The following is a 19383-nucleotide window of genomic DNA, read 5'->3' as shown; positions in this document are numbered from 1 at the left end:
CCATACAACCTGGCCATGTGTAGACACCATATCTACAAAGACAAGAGCTCCCTAGCCCAGTATGCTGAAAGTCTCACAAAGGCCTTCACAAGTGGTCACTACCCCTGGACCTAGCCCTTGTACTGATTCCCCGTACCATATCCACACACACAACCAATCCTCCTCCCACCCACAAGAACATGCTACAAAGAAGTGCCCCATTCATCACCAAATACCACTGCAGACTGTAACAACTGAACCACATTCTTCATTAGGGCTTTGTCTATTTGTCATGCCCTGAAATGAGGGACATGCTACCCGAGATCCTTGACAACCCTCCTAAAAGACAAAGTCGTGTTCCATTGCCCACCCAACCTCAACAACATCCTAATCCATCCCTATGACAGTCCGATTTCCAACCCATTGTTGCAGGGATTATATACCTGTGGAAGACCCAGGTGCAAGACTGTCCAATCCACCCACCTAGCACGTCCTATTACAGTCCTGTCACAGGTTTATCTTCCCCCATCAGAGGCCGGGCCACCTGTGAAAGCAGCCATGTCCTATACCAGCTTTGTTGCAACTATTGGACAGCTTTTTATGTCAGCATGAATACGAACCAGCTGTCCACCAGGTTGAATGACCACCACCAAACTGTGGCCAAGAGCGAAGTAACCAGCCTGTGACAAGTCATGCAACTGAACATAACATGCTTGATTTCAATGGCTGCTTCACAACCTGGTCAATCTGGATCCTCCCTTCCACCACCAGCTTTTCTGAACTGTGAACATCAGAGTTTTCCTTAAAACACATTCTCTGCTCATGAAGTTATCCTGGCCTCAACCTATGGTCACCTACTGTCCCCACAGCCCGTAACAGACAGGTTCTGCCCCCTCTGTCCTATCGCTTCCTCCCTTTTCACATCCCCTCATCCTCATTTAGTGCCACCTACTGCCACTGCACTTGCCTGTGCTTTGCCCTTTCCTGCTCCTCTCCTCTCCTCTCCTTTTCCTGCTCCTATAATTTTTCCAGCCCACACCCCACCTTCCAACACTGCACCTGGCAGTCTAGTCTGGACACCATCTAGTACCTGCACACCCCGCCAGACAGGACTTTTGTCTCCTGCCATCCCTACACTGCTCATTAGACTGACCTTCAATCAGTTTTTACATGGTTAAGATGTACTGACAAGTACACACTGAACTGCTCCTTCCAGTAACAAATATGACAAAATAAATGTGATAATGTACCACTCTTTCGCATATTAATGGTTGGTAAAACACCCACACATTTAAAAGGACAAAGAGTTTCACTGCAGCCAGGATAATAATGAAAGCTCTAAAACTACTTCGAAATTTAGTTGTTTTTTTTAAAGTGATTTTATGTGCTACCCATTGTACATCTGCAATTGAGAAGTTGTTCCTTGGATATTTTTGCTTATGGTTTCTCATATACATTACAATTAATATCAAATAATTATCAAAAAATGTTCCTCATGCTATTTAATTACTGACAAATATCCATTTTCCCAGAATTGACCTTGTCCAGTCGCAAATCCGTATTGCTGAAGGGATGACTCTTCCAGAGCTGGGAATGTCTCAGGATAAGATTCACCCCCAGGGCTGCGCAATCCAGTGCCGTGTGACCACGGAGGACCCTGCCAAGAACTTCCAACCTGACACGGGGCGTATTGAGGCAAGTAAAATATGACGATGGTTCAGAGATGTATTTAGACATATAACAACCGTGTAAATTTGATAAACTCATTTAACAAAATCTTGATTTTCATTCTCCCATTATCCTTTCGTGTAGATGGAAGAAAAGCCTTACATGCTGTCACAAATGATAAAAGTTCATGAGTAGGTATAATTTTCCATGAACAACATTATGTTTGCCCTTCACACATTTTACACTAAAGACAAACAGATCATAAACTTAGTAAAGACCACATTTTATCAGATAATAAAGAAATTGTACAGAATGTTATTTGTCTTAGAGTTGTTTTCAGCTAAATGTTCATAGACTTCTAAGATGTAGAGTAAAAACACAAACATATATCAGGCAGAAAGTCAGAAATGTGAATTATGACAGTTTAAGCATGTAATTCCTATTGATTTATATATTGAAATAACATATAGATTGATTTTACCACTACGAACTGCTTGAGAAGTTGTTTAAATTTTGTTGATTTGTTGACAGCAGATTTAATTTTGAAAGGGAGAGCATTTGAATTCTTTCATGCTGGTGTGTTGCACATCTTTCTGCACCATTTTAACGTTCTTCTGGACACATTTTAGGCCAAGCTATGTCCTTGTTTTATTGTTTTTCTGAGAATATTGCCAACATAGCCATAAACAGTACTACATCTGCAATGAGTTGTCCTGTGCAGTGCTTCATATTTGTGGACAGACTCTGCTGTTTTCTATTCCTCCTCCATTGTTGCAGCAGTGATCCGCCCATTGCAACTTATATTGTGGCAGTTGGAGGAATGGGCTGCAGAGGTGGGATGTCAGTTTTCTGCAGATAAGGGACCTGACTTGCTTATGAGGGGCACCATCCTACATTTTAGAGACTCAGTGAGGTTTCTGGGCCTCATTTTTGACTCCAAATTGTCATGGTTGCCACACTTAAGAGACCTGAAAGCCGACCTTTGGGAGAGGTCAGGCTACATTTGCTCCAGTTTTATAGGGATCAGTGAGGCCGCCTTATTTGAAGGTCATTGGTGCTGTCCACCATGAGGGGATTTGCATGGTAATGGGTGCTTATAGGACAGAGTCCCATACTCAGTTTCTCTGCTGAGGCTAGGGAAATGCCGCTTACCATCCGGCGGCAGCTCCTCATGGTGCGCAGACACGTAAGTTCCTCGCAGCTCCGACTTCGCTCGCATACCATACTGTTACTCGTCCGCCTCTGGAATACCATTCTCTGACCGTCCACAAGCCACAGTGTCACTTGGGATTCACATTTAGTGTGTGCTGGAGTGTTGACTAAGCACGACCACAAATCCGGGATTTAACCATCTGCCACTCTGAACTTCAGATTTAGAGGGTACTGGAGCAGACGAGATGTTCTTCCAGTGCTAAATTTCTTATCTGTTCAGATTCTCTGAGTGCCCTTCATGCTCTGAAATGTTTATACCAACCAGATAAAGTAGTGCAGAATATGCCCTCCTCCAGCTACGATGACTGGGGAAGGAGGTGACTTTCTGCTGGCTGCCAGGGCATATGCGAAGTGTGGGGAATGTAGGGGCAGATCCAGCAGCTAAGGAGGTGATTTTCGTGTATTTCAGTGTGTCATCCCTCTGCTTGCTATAATCTCGGTATTGAGCTTGAGATTCTTGTGCCAATGGGATGGTGATTGGCTGGAAATGACAGACAATAAGCTCCATCTAGTAAAGCCCACAATACGGCCGTGGCATACCTCCTCCCATCCACATTGACTGGATGAGGTCCTCCTTAGCCATCTTTGCATAGGCCACAGTCCTATGATGCAGGACTTCTTGCTCTGGTGAGAGGACCCTCGAGTGTGTGGTGCATGTGGCTACAGAACACTGTGGGTCGGGTCACATTTTATTGGATCGTGTTTTATATTCCAAACATTGGATTGCAGCACATTTGATGATGTATCTTTCAAATTATGTTCAAACGAATGTGGTTAAAATTTTAAAGTTTTGTGAATCATCCAGCATTTTTCCCAAGATTTTAGGGAGATGGTTTTGATGCATTAATAGGGTAACTAGCTCACCTATTTTTTGTAACTAGTCAGCCAGTGATATTTGCCCATGCCTTTCTTTTACCTCCCTTGTCATTTTAACTTCATCTATGGCGACTTTTACTCTTTCTGTTCTTTTAGAGCATGCGAGATAGTGATTGTGTGGTCGATTTGAGCGCATGAGTGTGCAACAATTTCAGAGATTTTAGCCACATTCGTTTGTTTTAATAAGTGTAATGATGCTGATGACCTAGCCGTTGAGCACCCATAAATTCCACCTGCACACGCTAGCACGCACCTATGCACACGCAGCAGTTCCCGCGTGTGCACCATGCCCACACGTACACACCCCCGTGTGCGCGCACACACAAAAGCTGCCAAATTGTACAGAAACTGTTTTTTGCAAATCAAAAACACCAATTAGTATATTTATTTGCTTATTGACACAATTCCTAGTTTGTGCGTGACACACTTTAGACCATTGGAAAAGTTTTGTTGCCTGTGGCTTGTTCTCCCAGAATATAACTAAGGTTAAGTACTACTGAAGAATCAAGGGGTCAAAACCTAACTACTGTGAGTATCGACTACCCATGAAAGCTCAAACACCTGAACTACATTGAAATTTTTTTGCGGTTGCGACAGAATCTTGAAGCAGAGTACTGTTAATCAAACAATTGCAGACAAGTAAGGTCAGTAGCTTATACAAAATAAGTAAGACTCCTTCACGTATGTTGTTACAAACCCATACTAATCTCATTGCACCAGCTGTCAATGGGCCTTAAAATAATTACATTATTTCATTGAAAAAATCTGTAATCACTCGTATATCATAGTAGATAAGAAAACTTTACAGGTTAGCTATGTGGCAAAATATTCTTTGCGTTGCATGTTTCATTTGCCTAAGATTCATTTTGGTGTCTTGAACCATTGATCACATATGATGGACATTATGAATATTTCACTTCCACGGAATCATTTGCACATACCATCAAAGGTGAATGCGTTATGTACAATCCATTTTCTCGAGATTGGAGATAGAGATCTTGTCTCAGGTTTAAAGAAAAATTCAGTATGTTACATCCATTTGCCTGCAGCAATGTATGATGTTTCATGTACCAAATGCAAAGTCATAGGACCCCTATTTTTTATTGTAAACTATTCGAATTTCTTGCAGTATCTTACTTAATGTAGAAATTTAACCATAGCTATGACCGTTAACAATATAATTGGCATTTAATCATGAAATTGACAAATGAGGCTTTGAGTTGCTTGAAAATCAATTTAAAATCATTTAAGAGAAGTTTTGGAGCAACATGTATGCGCACACTTTCATTCCCACAGTGTACCATAGTGGGCAGAGAATGTTCCATTCATAATGTGATGGAACCGAAAGCAAACTGAGGTAGTCACTCTATGGGAACAGAGGAGTGGACTTGCCCAGTGTTAAGAATGAGAGTGCTTTTCTGCACATGGGGCAAGTAACTTTGCACGAGCTCTATGCGTTGGTCAGTTGTTGTTAAAGGTGAGGAATGGAAAGTCCAAGCACGGAGCCCTGTGGGACTCCATTGCAACAGCACCCCAGTTGGATGATACATTTTGTCCATCTGTGCTGTTCAACAGAATCTTCTGCCTTATATCTCTCAGAAAGGACGTAAATCCATATCCAAGCTGATCCTAATGTGTGTGTATATTTTGTAAGTGCATGTACCCTCTCTTATCTTCCAGTCTTCAAGCAAAGTGTGCAGTTAAAAAAAGCCTTCTTGAAATGGTCAGTGAAGATCATAAATTAGAGCACATTGGGTGTGTCTGAAAGATTTTTGCCTCCTAGCGTGATCTGTTTATACCTGGTGCTCGTCTGTCTTCATTGGTTACACAAAAATAGCTCCATTACTAGGAACATGTGGCACATCAGCTCAGGCTGCCGGCACTAACTAGCTTGAACTAACAAAATTTTATTGGAGGCTGATTTAATTCCTTGTTTACCATGAAAAGAATGTCAAGTTAACTTTGCTTGCAACCAGGTGTTCCGGAGTGGAGAAGGTATGGGCATTCGTCTGGATGGGGCGTCTGCCTTTGCCGGAGCCATCATTTCACCTTACTACGATTCCCTCCTTGTGAAAGTCATTTCGCATGCCCATGACCTGCAGTCATCTTCAGCTAAGATGAACAGAGCTCTGAGAGAATTCCGTGTGCGAGGAGTCAAGGTAAGAGCTTATTTTTAGGAGTAGGTCAGAATTTCTGAGTATGCTCCCCTCTCCACCTCCCTTTTTCCTGTAGGAATACCGACAACATCTACATAAAAATTCATCAAATAAATGTAAATTAACAGATATATAACTGTCAGTTTTATGACAAATACATGACTTCTTATTTTTAATTACATTGGATTGCCCCAAAAATCCAGTTTTCTTTGCAAATGTGAATTCTTAATTATTGATCTTTTTATAAAGATATTTTAAATTAAAAATACACATTAATTTTTTTCATTCTTATATATTTTACACTTCATGGAAATGTTCATGGAATTTGCACCTTTGCTTGAAATTTTACAACTGCCACAAATTTAACCCGGGCATTCTACCACACCAACGTGCAACCATTGGAAAACACAACTGTGCTATGCCATAGGGTATTGAGGACACTCAGAAAACTTCAAAGTCAATTTTGTCGAGAATTTTTGAAAGTTGCAATGAACTGCTTGGGCACAATGAGTTCCAAATTTCACTACTTAAAAAAAAAAAAAAAAAATCTGATTGCTTTGTGGTCTCCTTGCTCATTATAAGTACTAGGCTAACAAAAGCACAATGATTTAGTAGTATCCTGCTAGATACCTCATCATATCCATGAGAGTCCTTAACCTTTGTAATTTAATTATTAACTCAATGTCTCCGTTGCCAGTATCAAAGGTGTATTTCTGATTGGAGCTTGGAAAGTCATTTTCTAAGAGTGTTATATGATTCCCTGTAGAAACAAAGTTCTTATTCAGTTCACTTGTTATATTCATAAAGTGATTGTTAAATATTGTACATACATCTGACTTAACCAGTAACAAAAATGTCTTTACTACATATTGACAACATTATTTAACTGCATGGATAAAAAAAATCTACTCATCAAGCGGCAGTAGAACACACACAAAGGCTGTTGTAATTGGCAAGCTTTTGGAGCCAGTAGCTTCTTCTTCAGCCAGAAGGGTTGAAGGGGAAGGAAGAAGGGTGAAGGAAAAGGACTGGAGACTTTTGGGGGGAAGTGACAGATTTCGGGAAAGTTATCCAGAGCCGCACATTAGGGGAGACTTACCATTGGGATGATAAGGAAAGACCGTACGGTTGTCTCCGCTGACCCATGATTCTGGGTGACTTTCCCGAAAACTACCCCTTTCCCTAGACATTTCCAGTCCTTTCCTTCACCCTTCTTCCTTCCCATTGGCTCTAAAAGCTTGCCAATAATAAGTCTTTTACATGTGTGTTCTGCCACCGCTTGACTTCACGTCCTCAAACTTGTGTTGTTGGCAAGACATTTCGTTAATGACTGACCATATAATATATCATACAATTAGCTATTCTTTTTGCATACCACCTGCCTTTCGGCTTTCAAATGACATTTTAAGCACCTTGCAATACTGTTTGTAATGGACTACTGCAGTTCAGTTGTTCCTATCCTTAATGTTTTGATGTAATTCCCACTTTGTTCTACATGATAACCTTGTATTAGTGAGCTTTCTTGGTTGCCTGTTAGTGCCAGTTTTGTTCTACATGATAACCTTGTATTAGTGAGCTTTCTTGGTTGCCTGTTAGTGCCAGTACTCCATTTTAAGTGTCCCAATCAAAAGCACCTTTCAAAGAGCATGACAAATGTTTTGAGGAAAGCATTATATTTATCATCTGTTATCTGCACGATATATTTCCTGCCACCGTTACTCTTTGGGCTGAAAATGGTCTCTGTTGCCAATAGATTAATAAGTGTGTACCATATACCATACTTTTCTACATCCAAAATATGGTCACATTTCAACTATTACTAACCAGTAACTCAGTTCTTTAAAGAATCAGACTCCCATGTATAAAACAGCTCCAATTATCTGATTACTTTACAAATAAGTTACTGTTTTGAGCTATTTTTTCCTGCATCTAAATGTTTGACATCATATCTCCTAAACTATGTGTCATACAGTGACCGAGCGAGGTGGCACAGTTGTTAGCACACTGGACTCACATTCGGTAGGACGACGGCTCAGATCTGAGTCCTGCCATCCCGATTTAGGTTTTCTGTTATTTCCCTATATCGTTTCAGGCAAATGCCATGATGGTTCCTTTGAAAGGACACAGCTGATTTCCTTCCCTAATTCGAGCTTCTGCTCCATCTCTATGACATCTCTATTGGCGGGATGTTAAATGCTAATCTCCTCCTCATCCTCTCATACAATGATAAAATTTACAGGTACGTTCAGTGGTATGTGAAGATCCTGTCTGCAAAATGTGTAAGAAAGAGGTAATAAATTAAAATGTCACCCCTGATGCTGAAGTTTCACTGTGTGCTAAAGTCAAAACTAGTTCCCTGGCGTCATGTCTTGTATTATATAGCATCACTAGATCATGGAGGACAACAGGCAGTGGACCATGGATGTAGCAATGTGTACAATGGCTCAACTCCTAGAAACTCTCCGATCAGCTGAGTTGCTTCTCACCTTCCCCATACATGGCTTGGATCTAGAAACCTGTGTGGGATGTCAGCAGTCTCCACTAATCTGCTCCTTGCAATTTAAGTGTTTTTGGGACATCTAATCCAACAATGCAGAATTTTAAGACTTTCATAGCCACTTGTTGACATATTGCTTGTTGACTCCTGTCTCTGGTTCTTTGGCTGACATTTGTTTAATGATTTTCCTGACATTCACCAGTGCAAGTGGCTCACCTTAAGGTTCATTATCAAACACCTGCTGAAGAACTGAGAAAAGCCAACAGGTAATTAAACTAATTCAACAGATTGACCTAGCCGTTCCACCTGCAGGAGTGCAGCTAGTAAGAAAACTCAGGAGTTGACTCAAATGTATCAGAAACAGGCATGCAAGATACAAAGAACTCATTTATAAAAGGGACCACACACAGCCCTCAGTGTGACATGCAAAATGGAGCAATCATTAGACCACATTATCTGTGAATGTCCTAAAAGATGATTTCGAGAATACTGGAGCAACTTTATAAAAGGCTTTTACATGGTTAAGGCCCTTGGATATAGAACTACGATGGAGCTGTTCAGTTAATAGTGTCTGGTTGTTCAGTTGCTGTAATTTTTTGCTAGTTTGTTGTCATTTTTGCATATTTGTTTTATGTCCGTTATTTTCAGTTTAATGTATATAACATTTTCTGCAGTTTGACCATAAGCTAAACCATAATTAAAAACAAAAAATTGCCCTGTTGCTTAACATTTATATTTGGGAACAGATATTTTTCAGCTACCTTCAGGCTGCCATAATGAAACTCTATATGTTGCAGACAAATATACCATTCCTGCTGAATGTACTGGAAAATCAGAAGTTCCTAAATGGTACTGTCGACACAAACTTCATCGACGACCACCCACAACTCTTCCGCTTCCGTCCATCAAAGAACCGCGCCCAGAAACTGCTGAATTACATTGGTACAGTGTTGGTGAATGGGCCTTCAACTCCACTGGCGACGCCGCTGAAACCTGCGGAGATACAACCTCATGTTCCGGAGATTCCTCTAGGTAACCAGGGGATGGAACAAGAGTCGGACATTGCAGGTCTATGAAAGAGCGCTCTCTACATTAGCATGTGCTGATGTGGCCACTGGGCATTTCAGTTCGTGTGTGGAGAGTGGCTTGGTGTGTCACTAATGCAATATTGTCACCTTTTCTCATTCCATTAGGATAGTCAAAATAAGTGTTTAGTCAATATAATAGAAGGAAACTTTCCACGTGGGAAAAATTATATATATAAAAAAAAAGATGAGGTGACTTACCGAACGAAAGCGCTGGCAGGTTGATACACACACAAACAAACACAAACATACACACAAAATTCAAGCTTTCGCAACACACTGTTGCCTCATCAGGAAAGAGGGAAGGAGAGGGGAAGACGAAAGGAAGTGGGTTTTAAGGGAGAGGGTAAGGAGTCATTCCAATCCCGGGAGCGGAAAGACTTACCTTTGGGGGAAAAAAGGACAGGTATACACTCGCACACACGCACATATCCATCCACACATACAGACACAAGCAGACATATTTAAAGACTTCGTTCGGTAAGTCACCTCATTTTATATATAAGTGTTTAGTCACATATATGTTTAACCAGTGTGTACTATGATGCATTTCAGAAATTTATTCCCATTTTCAAGTGATGTAGTAGGTTGTTAACATTTTGTGTGTGTGTGTGTGTGTGTGTGTGTGTGTGTGTGTGTGTGTGTGTGTGTGTGTGTGTGCGCGCGTGCGCGTGTGTGTTCACATCCAGTACTTTATAAAATTCAACATCACTTGAGAATGGTAATGAATTGCTGGAACATCTACACATATGAAAACTTAATAGGTGCAGTACTTCAGCACTGGCTCAGTTGCAGGCTTTCAGAAAACATGTACTGCTCACAAAAAAATACACTAACAGTCTGTTACTGTGGAACAGAGATACATATTGATACAGAGATACAATTTGAAAGTTACAAAGAACTGTGTTGTGTAAAGATTGGAGAAAAGATGCTTGTTGACCAAGAAAAAAAATTTGAAAAGTATAAATATTTGTGAAAGTGTAATTACAGTACTGGGTATGCATCATAGTGAGTTGCCACAGGGTAAACAAACGGGCAACTGCTACTGGAGTGTGACAAACAACAGAGATGGCATGACAGAATAACAAGCCCAACAAGCTACCAAGATCAAAACCCGAGATGCAGTGAATTTGGAACCAAGAGAGTGATGTGTAGCAATATTGATACAACAGCATAGAGAAATCACGAATGACTGCCAAGATGCTTGCTTTAAGGGCTGCTTGAGTGTTGACAGACCAGCGTGGTGGGCATGTCATTGAGACAGTGCGCACAGCAGCGACAGCAGTGCTTGCAGATTGCAGCAGTTCCACATAGCGGACATCATTAAAGTCCGTTCCTTCTGGTGATCTTTCAGCTTTACCAAGCTGGGGTGCCAGAGTAGTAACTACTAATTTGGTCCTGTGCAAGATAGAAATACATTAAATAAGAACTGTAAGGGCACAAATGTTGGTCATAAAAGCAATATCAGTTGACCAAAAACTATTGATTTGATTGAAGCTGCGGTGTATCAAATCTGCAACAGGAAATAGTTCTCAACTGTGGTGCTGCATCTTCAGCAACATCAGATGATCACAAAAAGGCAGAATGTTACACACACACACACACACACACACACACACACACACACACACACACACACACACACACAATTCTATTTTTTATCATATTTTTTTGACGTCAGCTTAATATTTGCAACAATGAATTTTTCATGCAGAACAGAAGAGCATCAAAGAACTAATAACTTTCTGTTGTAATGAAAACATACGTATGTCTCTATTAAGAGTGTGGTTTACGTAGTTGTAAAGGAATTAATGGATCTGAGTGAAAATACGAAATGAGACGAACATCTCATGAAATAACCACTGTGAGGTGGAATCCATGAAGGAAAGGCAGTGTAAGTACAACTTGAATTTTGATTTGAATTCTTTTCTCATGCTTCCTGATGTGAAATTAAATGATGCCTTGTAAAAGTAAAGAAGTGGATTTTTTCATTGCCACAGTCCTCCCAACAAGGATTGGTGTGAAATGTGCTGTGATATAGTACAATAAATTGAAACATTCATAGCAGAAAACAAGAACAGGATTTAATGCACAATATTAAAGCAAGACTAAGAAAATGGCTTTTTCAGGCAGTATAAATTCCATCATTTTCTTTGCTAATGATTTTTTTACTTGCATCTGCACCTTTTCTAAATCTCTTTGGCCCATAGTTGTATTTCCACAAGAAAATGGGGTAGACTGAAAGCATGACTTTGGGTGTTGTGTGCCCTCTGTGAACTAACAGTGTTGACAGCATATTTTTGTTTGTTGGATTAATCTTGGTGTGATCTCTTGTTCTTAACAAATAGGAGTCCTCTGGCCATACTTGGTGAAATGCATATATCTGATAAATTGCCAGAAGGCAAAATGCAGGAGGTGGAGGGAAGGCCTCTTGTGATTAAGACAGAGACGGGATAGTGTGTTCCTGCCTTGAAATGTTGAGTTTGATGTGTTTCTAGGTTTAAGACTGTGTGTGACTTTTAGTTTGGACTACCAGTGAAGTAGAATCCATGTGCTGTAAAATGTGGTAGGTATTAACTAAGTCAAATAGTTGATGCATATTTACGCCTCCTGCTATATAGTTAGTTAGCTGAACTCTCTTACCACAATAATCATAGTACTGTGCACTACTGAACTTGTGACATGGCTTTACACAGCCCTGTAGAGAAAGATGCACTGCTTTAACATCTGCACTAGCTTTAGCCATAGAAAATGTAGTGATTCATGATGAACAGAACAGAACAGAAAAGAAAAGGTTTCAAATACGGCATTTGTGCAGGTAAATATAGTGGCCATCACCAACAGTTGAGACACATTACTTTATCAGCTGCCTGTGAACACACTGTTAGTGCTGTTGTCACTCTTTCATAAATCATTTATTTATACTGTATCAATTAATGGCCCTGTTGCACATCCTTTGGACTTGCCCATTGCTACTTTTGTTTCTGTTAAACATTGACTGTACTGGCTCTACTGCTAAAACTGTCATAGTCAATCATGCAACTGTAATTGTAAAGTGATAACATTTGATTATCAGTCAAGACTGTGATAAATTGTGAATTTAAAAGTTTTCGCAGTGAATTGAATGTTCTAAGGAAAACCGGTCTTGCAGCTTGTTGTCATTTAATATATCCCACGATATTTCAGCTGGGTGCCTACCCATTTATCTTCAGGTGAGCCATTGAAGACTTACGAAGACTTGCTCCATTCCACAATATATAGTGCACTGCAAGTATCCCAGCAGGTGTCAGAATTCAGTTGACAGATGGACTGCACTTCCTGGCAGTAATGCCCTCACTAGTGTAATTGCGGAACTTGGCATTTGTCCACTGATGGTTCTGCAAAGAAGCGAGATGTTTGGCTAAACATTATGTACAAACTCCAATATTGCAAATGCTCACATCACATCCATAACTTGGCTGACTCTATCAATAGACAGAGGGCTCTCCATCCAAGCAGATCCGACCGTTTTGCTAGCTGTGAGGTGGTATCCTTTTTTATAAAGGTCCCTTTTGGAGATTTTTTGGAACTAATTGGCAGAAAGTTTCAGGTGGACATCACTGCTTTATTTCAGCACACACTATCCTCAACCTATTTTTTCAACCAAGAATATTTTGGACAGACAGATGGCACCACCATGGCGCCACCTTGGTGGTCAAACTTTTTAAGGACAGTCTGATTGTGATTTTTACAGGACTCAGCTCAGAGCATGATGATATGTGCCATTATAGTGATTGAATGTAGGCACAGTTGGTGGATTTTTGGAGGGCTCGGGCTATAGTGTGATGATCTGTGCTATTCTTGATTGAATGTAGGTGCAGTTGCAGGGTGATGTGAGTTGTCTTGAGGAGAGAGGGCCTGAATCAGCTGCATTTAAACCAGCTGTATTTTGGAGATATGTGGATGATACTTCCATAGTGTGGCCTTACGGAGAAGGTAAATTGATGGAGTTTTGTCACCACCTCAGCTCCATTCGTAACATCAATTGGTTCACTGTGGAAATAGAGAAAGATGGTTGTCTGCCTTTCTTGGTAGTCTTGGGTATACAAAAGTATGAAAGCTCTTTGTGGCATTCAGTTTACCGTAATCCCACTCTTACTGATATGTATTTGCAGGCGACAAGCTGTCATCACTCGTTGCAAACTATGAGTGTGCTTAAAACACGTGTACACAGAGCTCTCACTGTCTCGGATCACGGTAGATTGTCTTTGGGTGGGCAAGCTCTTTAGGCAGTGTTCAGGAAATGGATGTTCCACCTGGCAGATTAACAGGGCATTGTCAGTTAAAACCAAGAATCAGGCAGTGGATAAAGAGGAGAACATGCTGGAAAAACCTTTAGTTTTTAGCAGCAACAAAACTTAGTTCTACTTACCAGAATACTAAAGCTCTATTACCTTTTGTTTATAGTACAAGGAGGTCTTTCAGAAATTAAATTTATCTAATTCTTTTAGAAAAGTAAACATATTTAGCCAGAAATGTAGTGCATTCGTGACAGCTATGACATAACAATTGTTTGATGACAGGAAATGTCTCGAGTGTTATCAGTAGAGCTGCAGCAGTGGGTGAGAATGGTAACTATTATTATTTCTCCCACCAACAGCAAATTTCACACTGTGCTAAAGTTTCTTAATGCACAAAACACAGCACTGATCAAAATCCATCAGATGTGAGATTTCCATCTTTTCTTGCACCTCCCTGTTTTCATGTTAGCATTTTTGCAATAACATAGAGCTGGAGACTGTCATACACTGGTTCCATTCCCAGCTGACAGGCATCTACAGCACAGGAATGTGAACATTGATCCCACAATACAAGTGCCCATTTATAGTGGGGTATCCATTGGCAATAAAGCTTTTAAACTTTTGATGCAAAGTTTTTAGTAATGTGTTCTGATGAGCACAGCTAACTGTTCAGCTGTTGGTGATGGGATTGCCTTAATAATAATCATTGCTGATGGATAATCCGTGGAATTTCTTGTAACAGTTAAGATGAATAAGATCTTTCATAATTTTTTGCAGTAATAAAGAGTCCATTGAAAACGTTGCACTGTTTAAATTCATTAACAAACATGAATGTAGTTGTTAAATGGCATAAAAATTTAAGTTTTATGTTTAATCTTTAAAACCATGTAAATGAAGGATTCTTTGTATTTCTGGAAATTAATTCATTCATCTGATCTGTTCAGATGCTTGAAAGCAGATGTGTACAAACTATTTGAAAGATTTTGTTGTGTATTCAGTTGAAAATTTAAGCTAGAATTTTTTGCTGAAGTTAAGATCTAGCTGAAAAAAACTGGAATAAACTGTCAAGTAGACATATTTATTTCCTTGTAATTTAATCAGTCATGAAAGTCTGTGATTTAACATAAGAGACTGAGACTGTGGGGTAAGTGTCTGGTCAGTCAGTAGAGTAGAAGTTGCTGAGTGCCATCAGAGTCTGTACTGAATATATCAGTAAAGTGCGTAGCAGTGGGTGATTTTTATTATACTGTGTAATGTGTATTCCCATTCCATACATGGACTGAATATGGGGCGGGGGGCTAGGTGCAAGCCGTTGTGGCAGTTGTATTTTCATTGTTGAAAGGGGAGTGGTGTGGTGGTATATAGAGGAGTTTATGGGTATCCCTAGAAATCACTATGAAAAAAAAATTGTCTAAATTTTCTAAGTATGTCTTCATGAGATATTGGAAACTTGGGGCCTTTCTGAAGGTGTTGAATCAATAGGTTGAAAAATTTGAACTGGAAGTTCAAGTAAGACAGTTACATGGTGCCTCATTCTTCTTGAAAACTGCTCTTTTGTGATTTTAACAGTAAGCCTGTCCTCGATGCATTGTGCCTCGTTTAGCACCTGCTACTAGACTTGGATGATTTTTGTCTCATTTTGAAGCCAATTAAACAAATAAATGATGAAACACACAGCTCTTCTTTGTATCTCCAATAATCATCTCACCTTTAGGGTTCCAGTCTAATGAATGGTCTAAGAATCAGTCAACATATGATTTTATCATGTACTTCCTCTGTGGTGGAATTACATTATCACAAGATTCTTTTCCCATAAAACTGCCAGATATTTGTCTTTCGTAAAACTAGTTGTACATTTTCATTTCACGTATTGCTCTGGATGCACACCTTAGATATTTTATGGAAGTTGTCAGTCTCCTGTGTTTGATTTGCAATTATATGATCAATAACAGTCTTTTAACATGATCTTAGGATATACTGAAAACTGCTGTCACCTCTTACAGCTTAAAGATATGAAGTCTTCAGTTGCAAAGCTTGTTAGATATTTCATAAACTCATATTTTGCTTTCAATAAAATTTTTCTGGGTTTGTGACCGCATTGTCAATGTATATAAAACTACCAACTTTTGGTCCCTGTTGCAAGGTACCTAGTTCAGGGTGTTTTGTTTACTGTCGGTAGTTTTATAAACATTGACAATGCAGTTACGAACACAAAAAATTTTTTTTTAATGTGACAGTGGCTGCGAAAGCCTATGTTCATACTTTGCTCATTAAATATCAGTGAGGAATAGTGCAGATGTAGTTTCAGAAAAAAGTTTGTTTTGGAAAGTTAAAAAAGTAATTTATTTAAGAAATATTGCATATTGCAGTTTCTTTGTAGAAACATATCTGGTTTGAATGGCCCAACATCTAAGATCATTCAGAATTCTGGCATAGCAATCTATTCTTTTCAAATTGTTGTTTTTTTTTCCATCCTGGACTTTCTATTTTTTGAATTTCCAAGTTATGGTTTCTTGAAATGATAGTGGGACACCCTATATTTAGATTTATACTGTTTATGGCACAGTGTGCCTGGTGTGTGTTACCTGCACTGATATAGACCTTGAGATAAATCATTCGGATTTACAGAATTCAACATGAGAGATATTTACTGGTTTTGTTGGAGAAAGTTTTCTGCAGGTCAGTACAAACTGCTAATTTAGCGTGCCTATTCTCAAATATTCGCTGTTAGTCTCAGCAGAAGAGCTGCGTGTGTATTATGCATGGTGGTACTTGGTTCCTTCTATATCGTTTATTTCTTTTAGGGTGCATGTAGTCTACCTTTCAATTATTTTGCTGAGGTTTGTGGTATTTTTATTTATATATGTTTTATGTTTTGTGTTTGTGTTTCTTTCTGCACTACTGCCCCTACGCTGCAACTTGAAATTTCAGATTTTTCGGCGCAGCCACGGGTAACGGACAATGAATCGGAACCGGAATATCCAGGTTAGTGTATCTCACATGTGCTTTTTCTATGCATGCAGACAGTACTATCTTTTTTACTACTACCTCCATCTAATTAATTTAGCTGTATAATATCTGAGCTTGTCACTATTGTAAGTTCAATCTTTCTTCTTAATTGTTGAAAAGATAATGTTTTTGGCCAAGTTGCTGTAAAATGATGTTGAATTGAGGAAAACCTTTCATTGCCGTTACATAAAAGTTGCTATGAAGAAATTAAATATATTTGGTATCTGATTTATTTTGAGCACTCCAAATGACAGGAGCGAAATAAAAAATGAATCAAGCAAACACTAGTCATATACAGTCGATGTTCCTAAGACGTATTGAATCTCACCCTTTATCTATGATAGTGATGTAGACTGAAGCAACAAATTAAAATATTTACCAGCACCAGGATTTGAACCCAAGTCTCCTGCTTAGCAGGCGGATGCACTAACCATTACACTACACTGGCAGTGCAGTTATTACAGCTGCACAGAATACCCTAGTATGCTCCCTCACCAACACAAATTCCAACTAGCGCCCCAGTTCATTGCTGTGCCTCTTCTAACTCGCATCAGTAGTAGTGCTGAGGCTCTCCAGTATTGAAGTAGCATCGTGGCAATGAGTGAAATGGAGTTAATCTTACCTGTACCTCAGGTGTAGATGATATATTAATCAAATACAGTGTGGGGTATCGCTAGTGCATCTGTCTAGTAGACCCGGCTGCAAATCCTGGTGCTGCTACAAATTTTAATTCACTCCTTCAACCTACATCATTATCCAAGCAGACATTGTTTAGCTATTAGGGGGCATTAATCAGCATTACTGCTCTTCGTGTTACTTTATTATGAAGTTTCTAAGTAGGACCTTATATCTTTTTAATTTGGTGGCCCACTTCTTCTCTTCAAGACTTTACAAGTTCCATTCATGTAAGTGTGATGTAAACACAAAATTAACTTTGACTCTCCTGTGCTAGCACACAAGTGCAAGTATCCAGGGTAATGTAACTCATCTACTTGCTAGAGTTGACAGTAAACCATGGAAAAAAACTTCAACTCTCTGTTGAAGAGTAGCATTTCTACCTTCTCTTTGGTGGCGTACATTGTAATTACACAGTGTTTCAGCTGAAGAGAGTTCACTGAATGACTGATCTGCATTTTCCTTGTGTTTCCATTTGTTTACTGTCAACTCCAGTAAGTGGACAAGTTAAGTGACCCCAGGAATTTTCTGTGTGTGTTAGTAGTATAGGACAGGTGAGGCATTCAGTTGCGTTTTACATTTTTAATATCATGTTTGCATACATGGGCTGTTCAAAAAGTAAGATGACATTTCAGATTGCACAGGCAGCATACATGCAATTATCGATAACCCCCCCCCCCCTCTCTATCTATCTCTCTATCTCTCCATCTATCTATCTCTCCATCTATCTATCTCTCCATCTCTCCATCTATCTATCCATCTCTCCATCTATCTATCCATCTCTCCATCTATCTATCTATCTATCTCTCCATCTATCTATCTATCTATCTCTCCATCTATCTATCTATCTATCTCTCCATCTATCTATCTATCTATCTATCTCTCCATCTATCTATCTATCTATCTATCTATCTCTCCATCTATCTATCTATCTATCTATCTATCTATCTCTCCATCTATCTATCTATCTATCTCTCCATCTATCTATCTATCTATCTATCTATCTATCTATCTCTCCATCTATCTATCTATCTATCTATCTATCTCTCCATCCATCTATCTATCTATCTATCTATCTCTCCATCTATCCATTTCTCTATCTCTCCCTCCCTCTCTCTCTCTCTCTCCTGCCCTCTCCCCCCCTCTCTCTCTCTCTCTCCCGCCCTCTCCCTCTCTCTCTCTCTCCCGCCCTCTCCCTCTCTCTCTCTCTCTCTCCCGCCCTCTCCCTCTCTCTCTCTCTCCCGCCCTCTCCCTCTCTCTCTCTCTCCCGCCCTCTCCCTCTCTCTCTCTCTCCCGCCCTCTCCCTCTCTCTCTCTCCCGCCCTCTCCCTCTCTCTCTCTCCCGCCCTCTCCCTCTCTCTCTCTCCCGCCCTCTCCCTCTCTCTCTCTCTCCCACCCCCCCTCTCTCTCTCTCCCCCCTCTCTCTCTCTCCCGCCCCCTCCCCCTCTCTCTCTCCCGCCCCCGCCCTCTCTCTCTTTCCTGCCCCCCTCCCTCCCTCTCTCTCTCCCCCCTCCCTCTCTCTCTCCCCCCTCCCTCTCTCTCTCCCCCCTCCCTCTCTCTCCCCCCCTCCCTCTCTCTCCCCCCCTCCCCCTCTCACCCCCCTCTCTCTCCCCCCTCCCTCTCTCTCTCCCCCCTCCCTCTCTCTCTCCCCCCTCCCTCTCTCTCTCCCCCTCCCTCTCTCTCTCCCCCCTCCCTCTCTCTCTCCCCCCTCCCTCTCTCTCTCCCCCCTCCCTCTCTCTCTCCCCCTCCCTCTCCCTCTCCCCCTCCCTCTCTCTCTCCCCCTCCCTCTCTCTCTCCCCCTCCCTCTCTCTCTCCCCCTCCCTCTCTCTCTCCCCCTCCCTCTCTCTCTCCCCCTCCCTCTCTCTCCCCCCCTCCCTCTCTCTCTCCCCCTCCCTCTCTCTCTCCCCCTCCCTCTCTCCCCCCTCTCACTCTCTCCCCCCCTCCCTC

The 19383-nt window shown here is 40.7% G+C and overlaps 1 protein-coding gene across 5 annotated transcripts in view; it reads left to right on the top strand.

Annotated features, from left to right (window-relative positions):
* The window catches only part of LOC126425294 (pyruvate carboxylase, mitochondrial), a 417925-nt gene that overhangs the window by 352992 nt on the left and 45550 nt on the right, over nucleotides 1-19383 (top strand). For 2 of the 5 annotated variants that reach the window (XM_050088269.1, XM_050088270.1), the window contains 4 exons: nucleotides 1512-1674; nucleotides 5712-5894; nucleotides 9186-9456; nucleotides 16685-16738. In XM_050088269.1, the coding sequence (XP_049944226.1) occupies nucleotides 1512-1674; nucleotides 5712-5894; nucleotides 9186-9456; nucleotides 16685-16738 (671 nt within the window). The remainder of the gene's footprint in view (nucleotides 1-1511; nucleotides 1675-5711; nucleotides 5895-9185; nucleotides 9457-16684; nucleotides 16739-19383) is intronic. The other 3 variants (XM_050088271.1, XM_050088273.1, XM_050088272.1) reach the window with 3 other exon arrangements.

This window comes from Schistocerca serialis, chromosome 10, assembly GCF_023864345.2.
Source record: "Schistocerca serialis cubense isolate TAMUIC-IGC-003099 chromosome 10, iqSchSeri2.2, whole genome shotgun sequence".
Classification (NCBI taxonomy): domain Eukaryota; kingdom Metazoa; phylum Arthropoda; class Insecta; order Orthoptera; family Acrididae; genus Schistocerca; species Schistocerca serialis.
The sequence above is the reverse complement of the archived record's forward strand: the minus strand, read 5'-3'. Positions and strand labels throughout refer to the sequence as shown.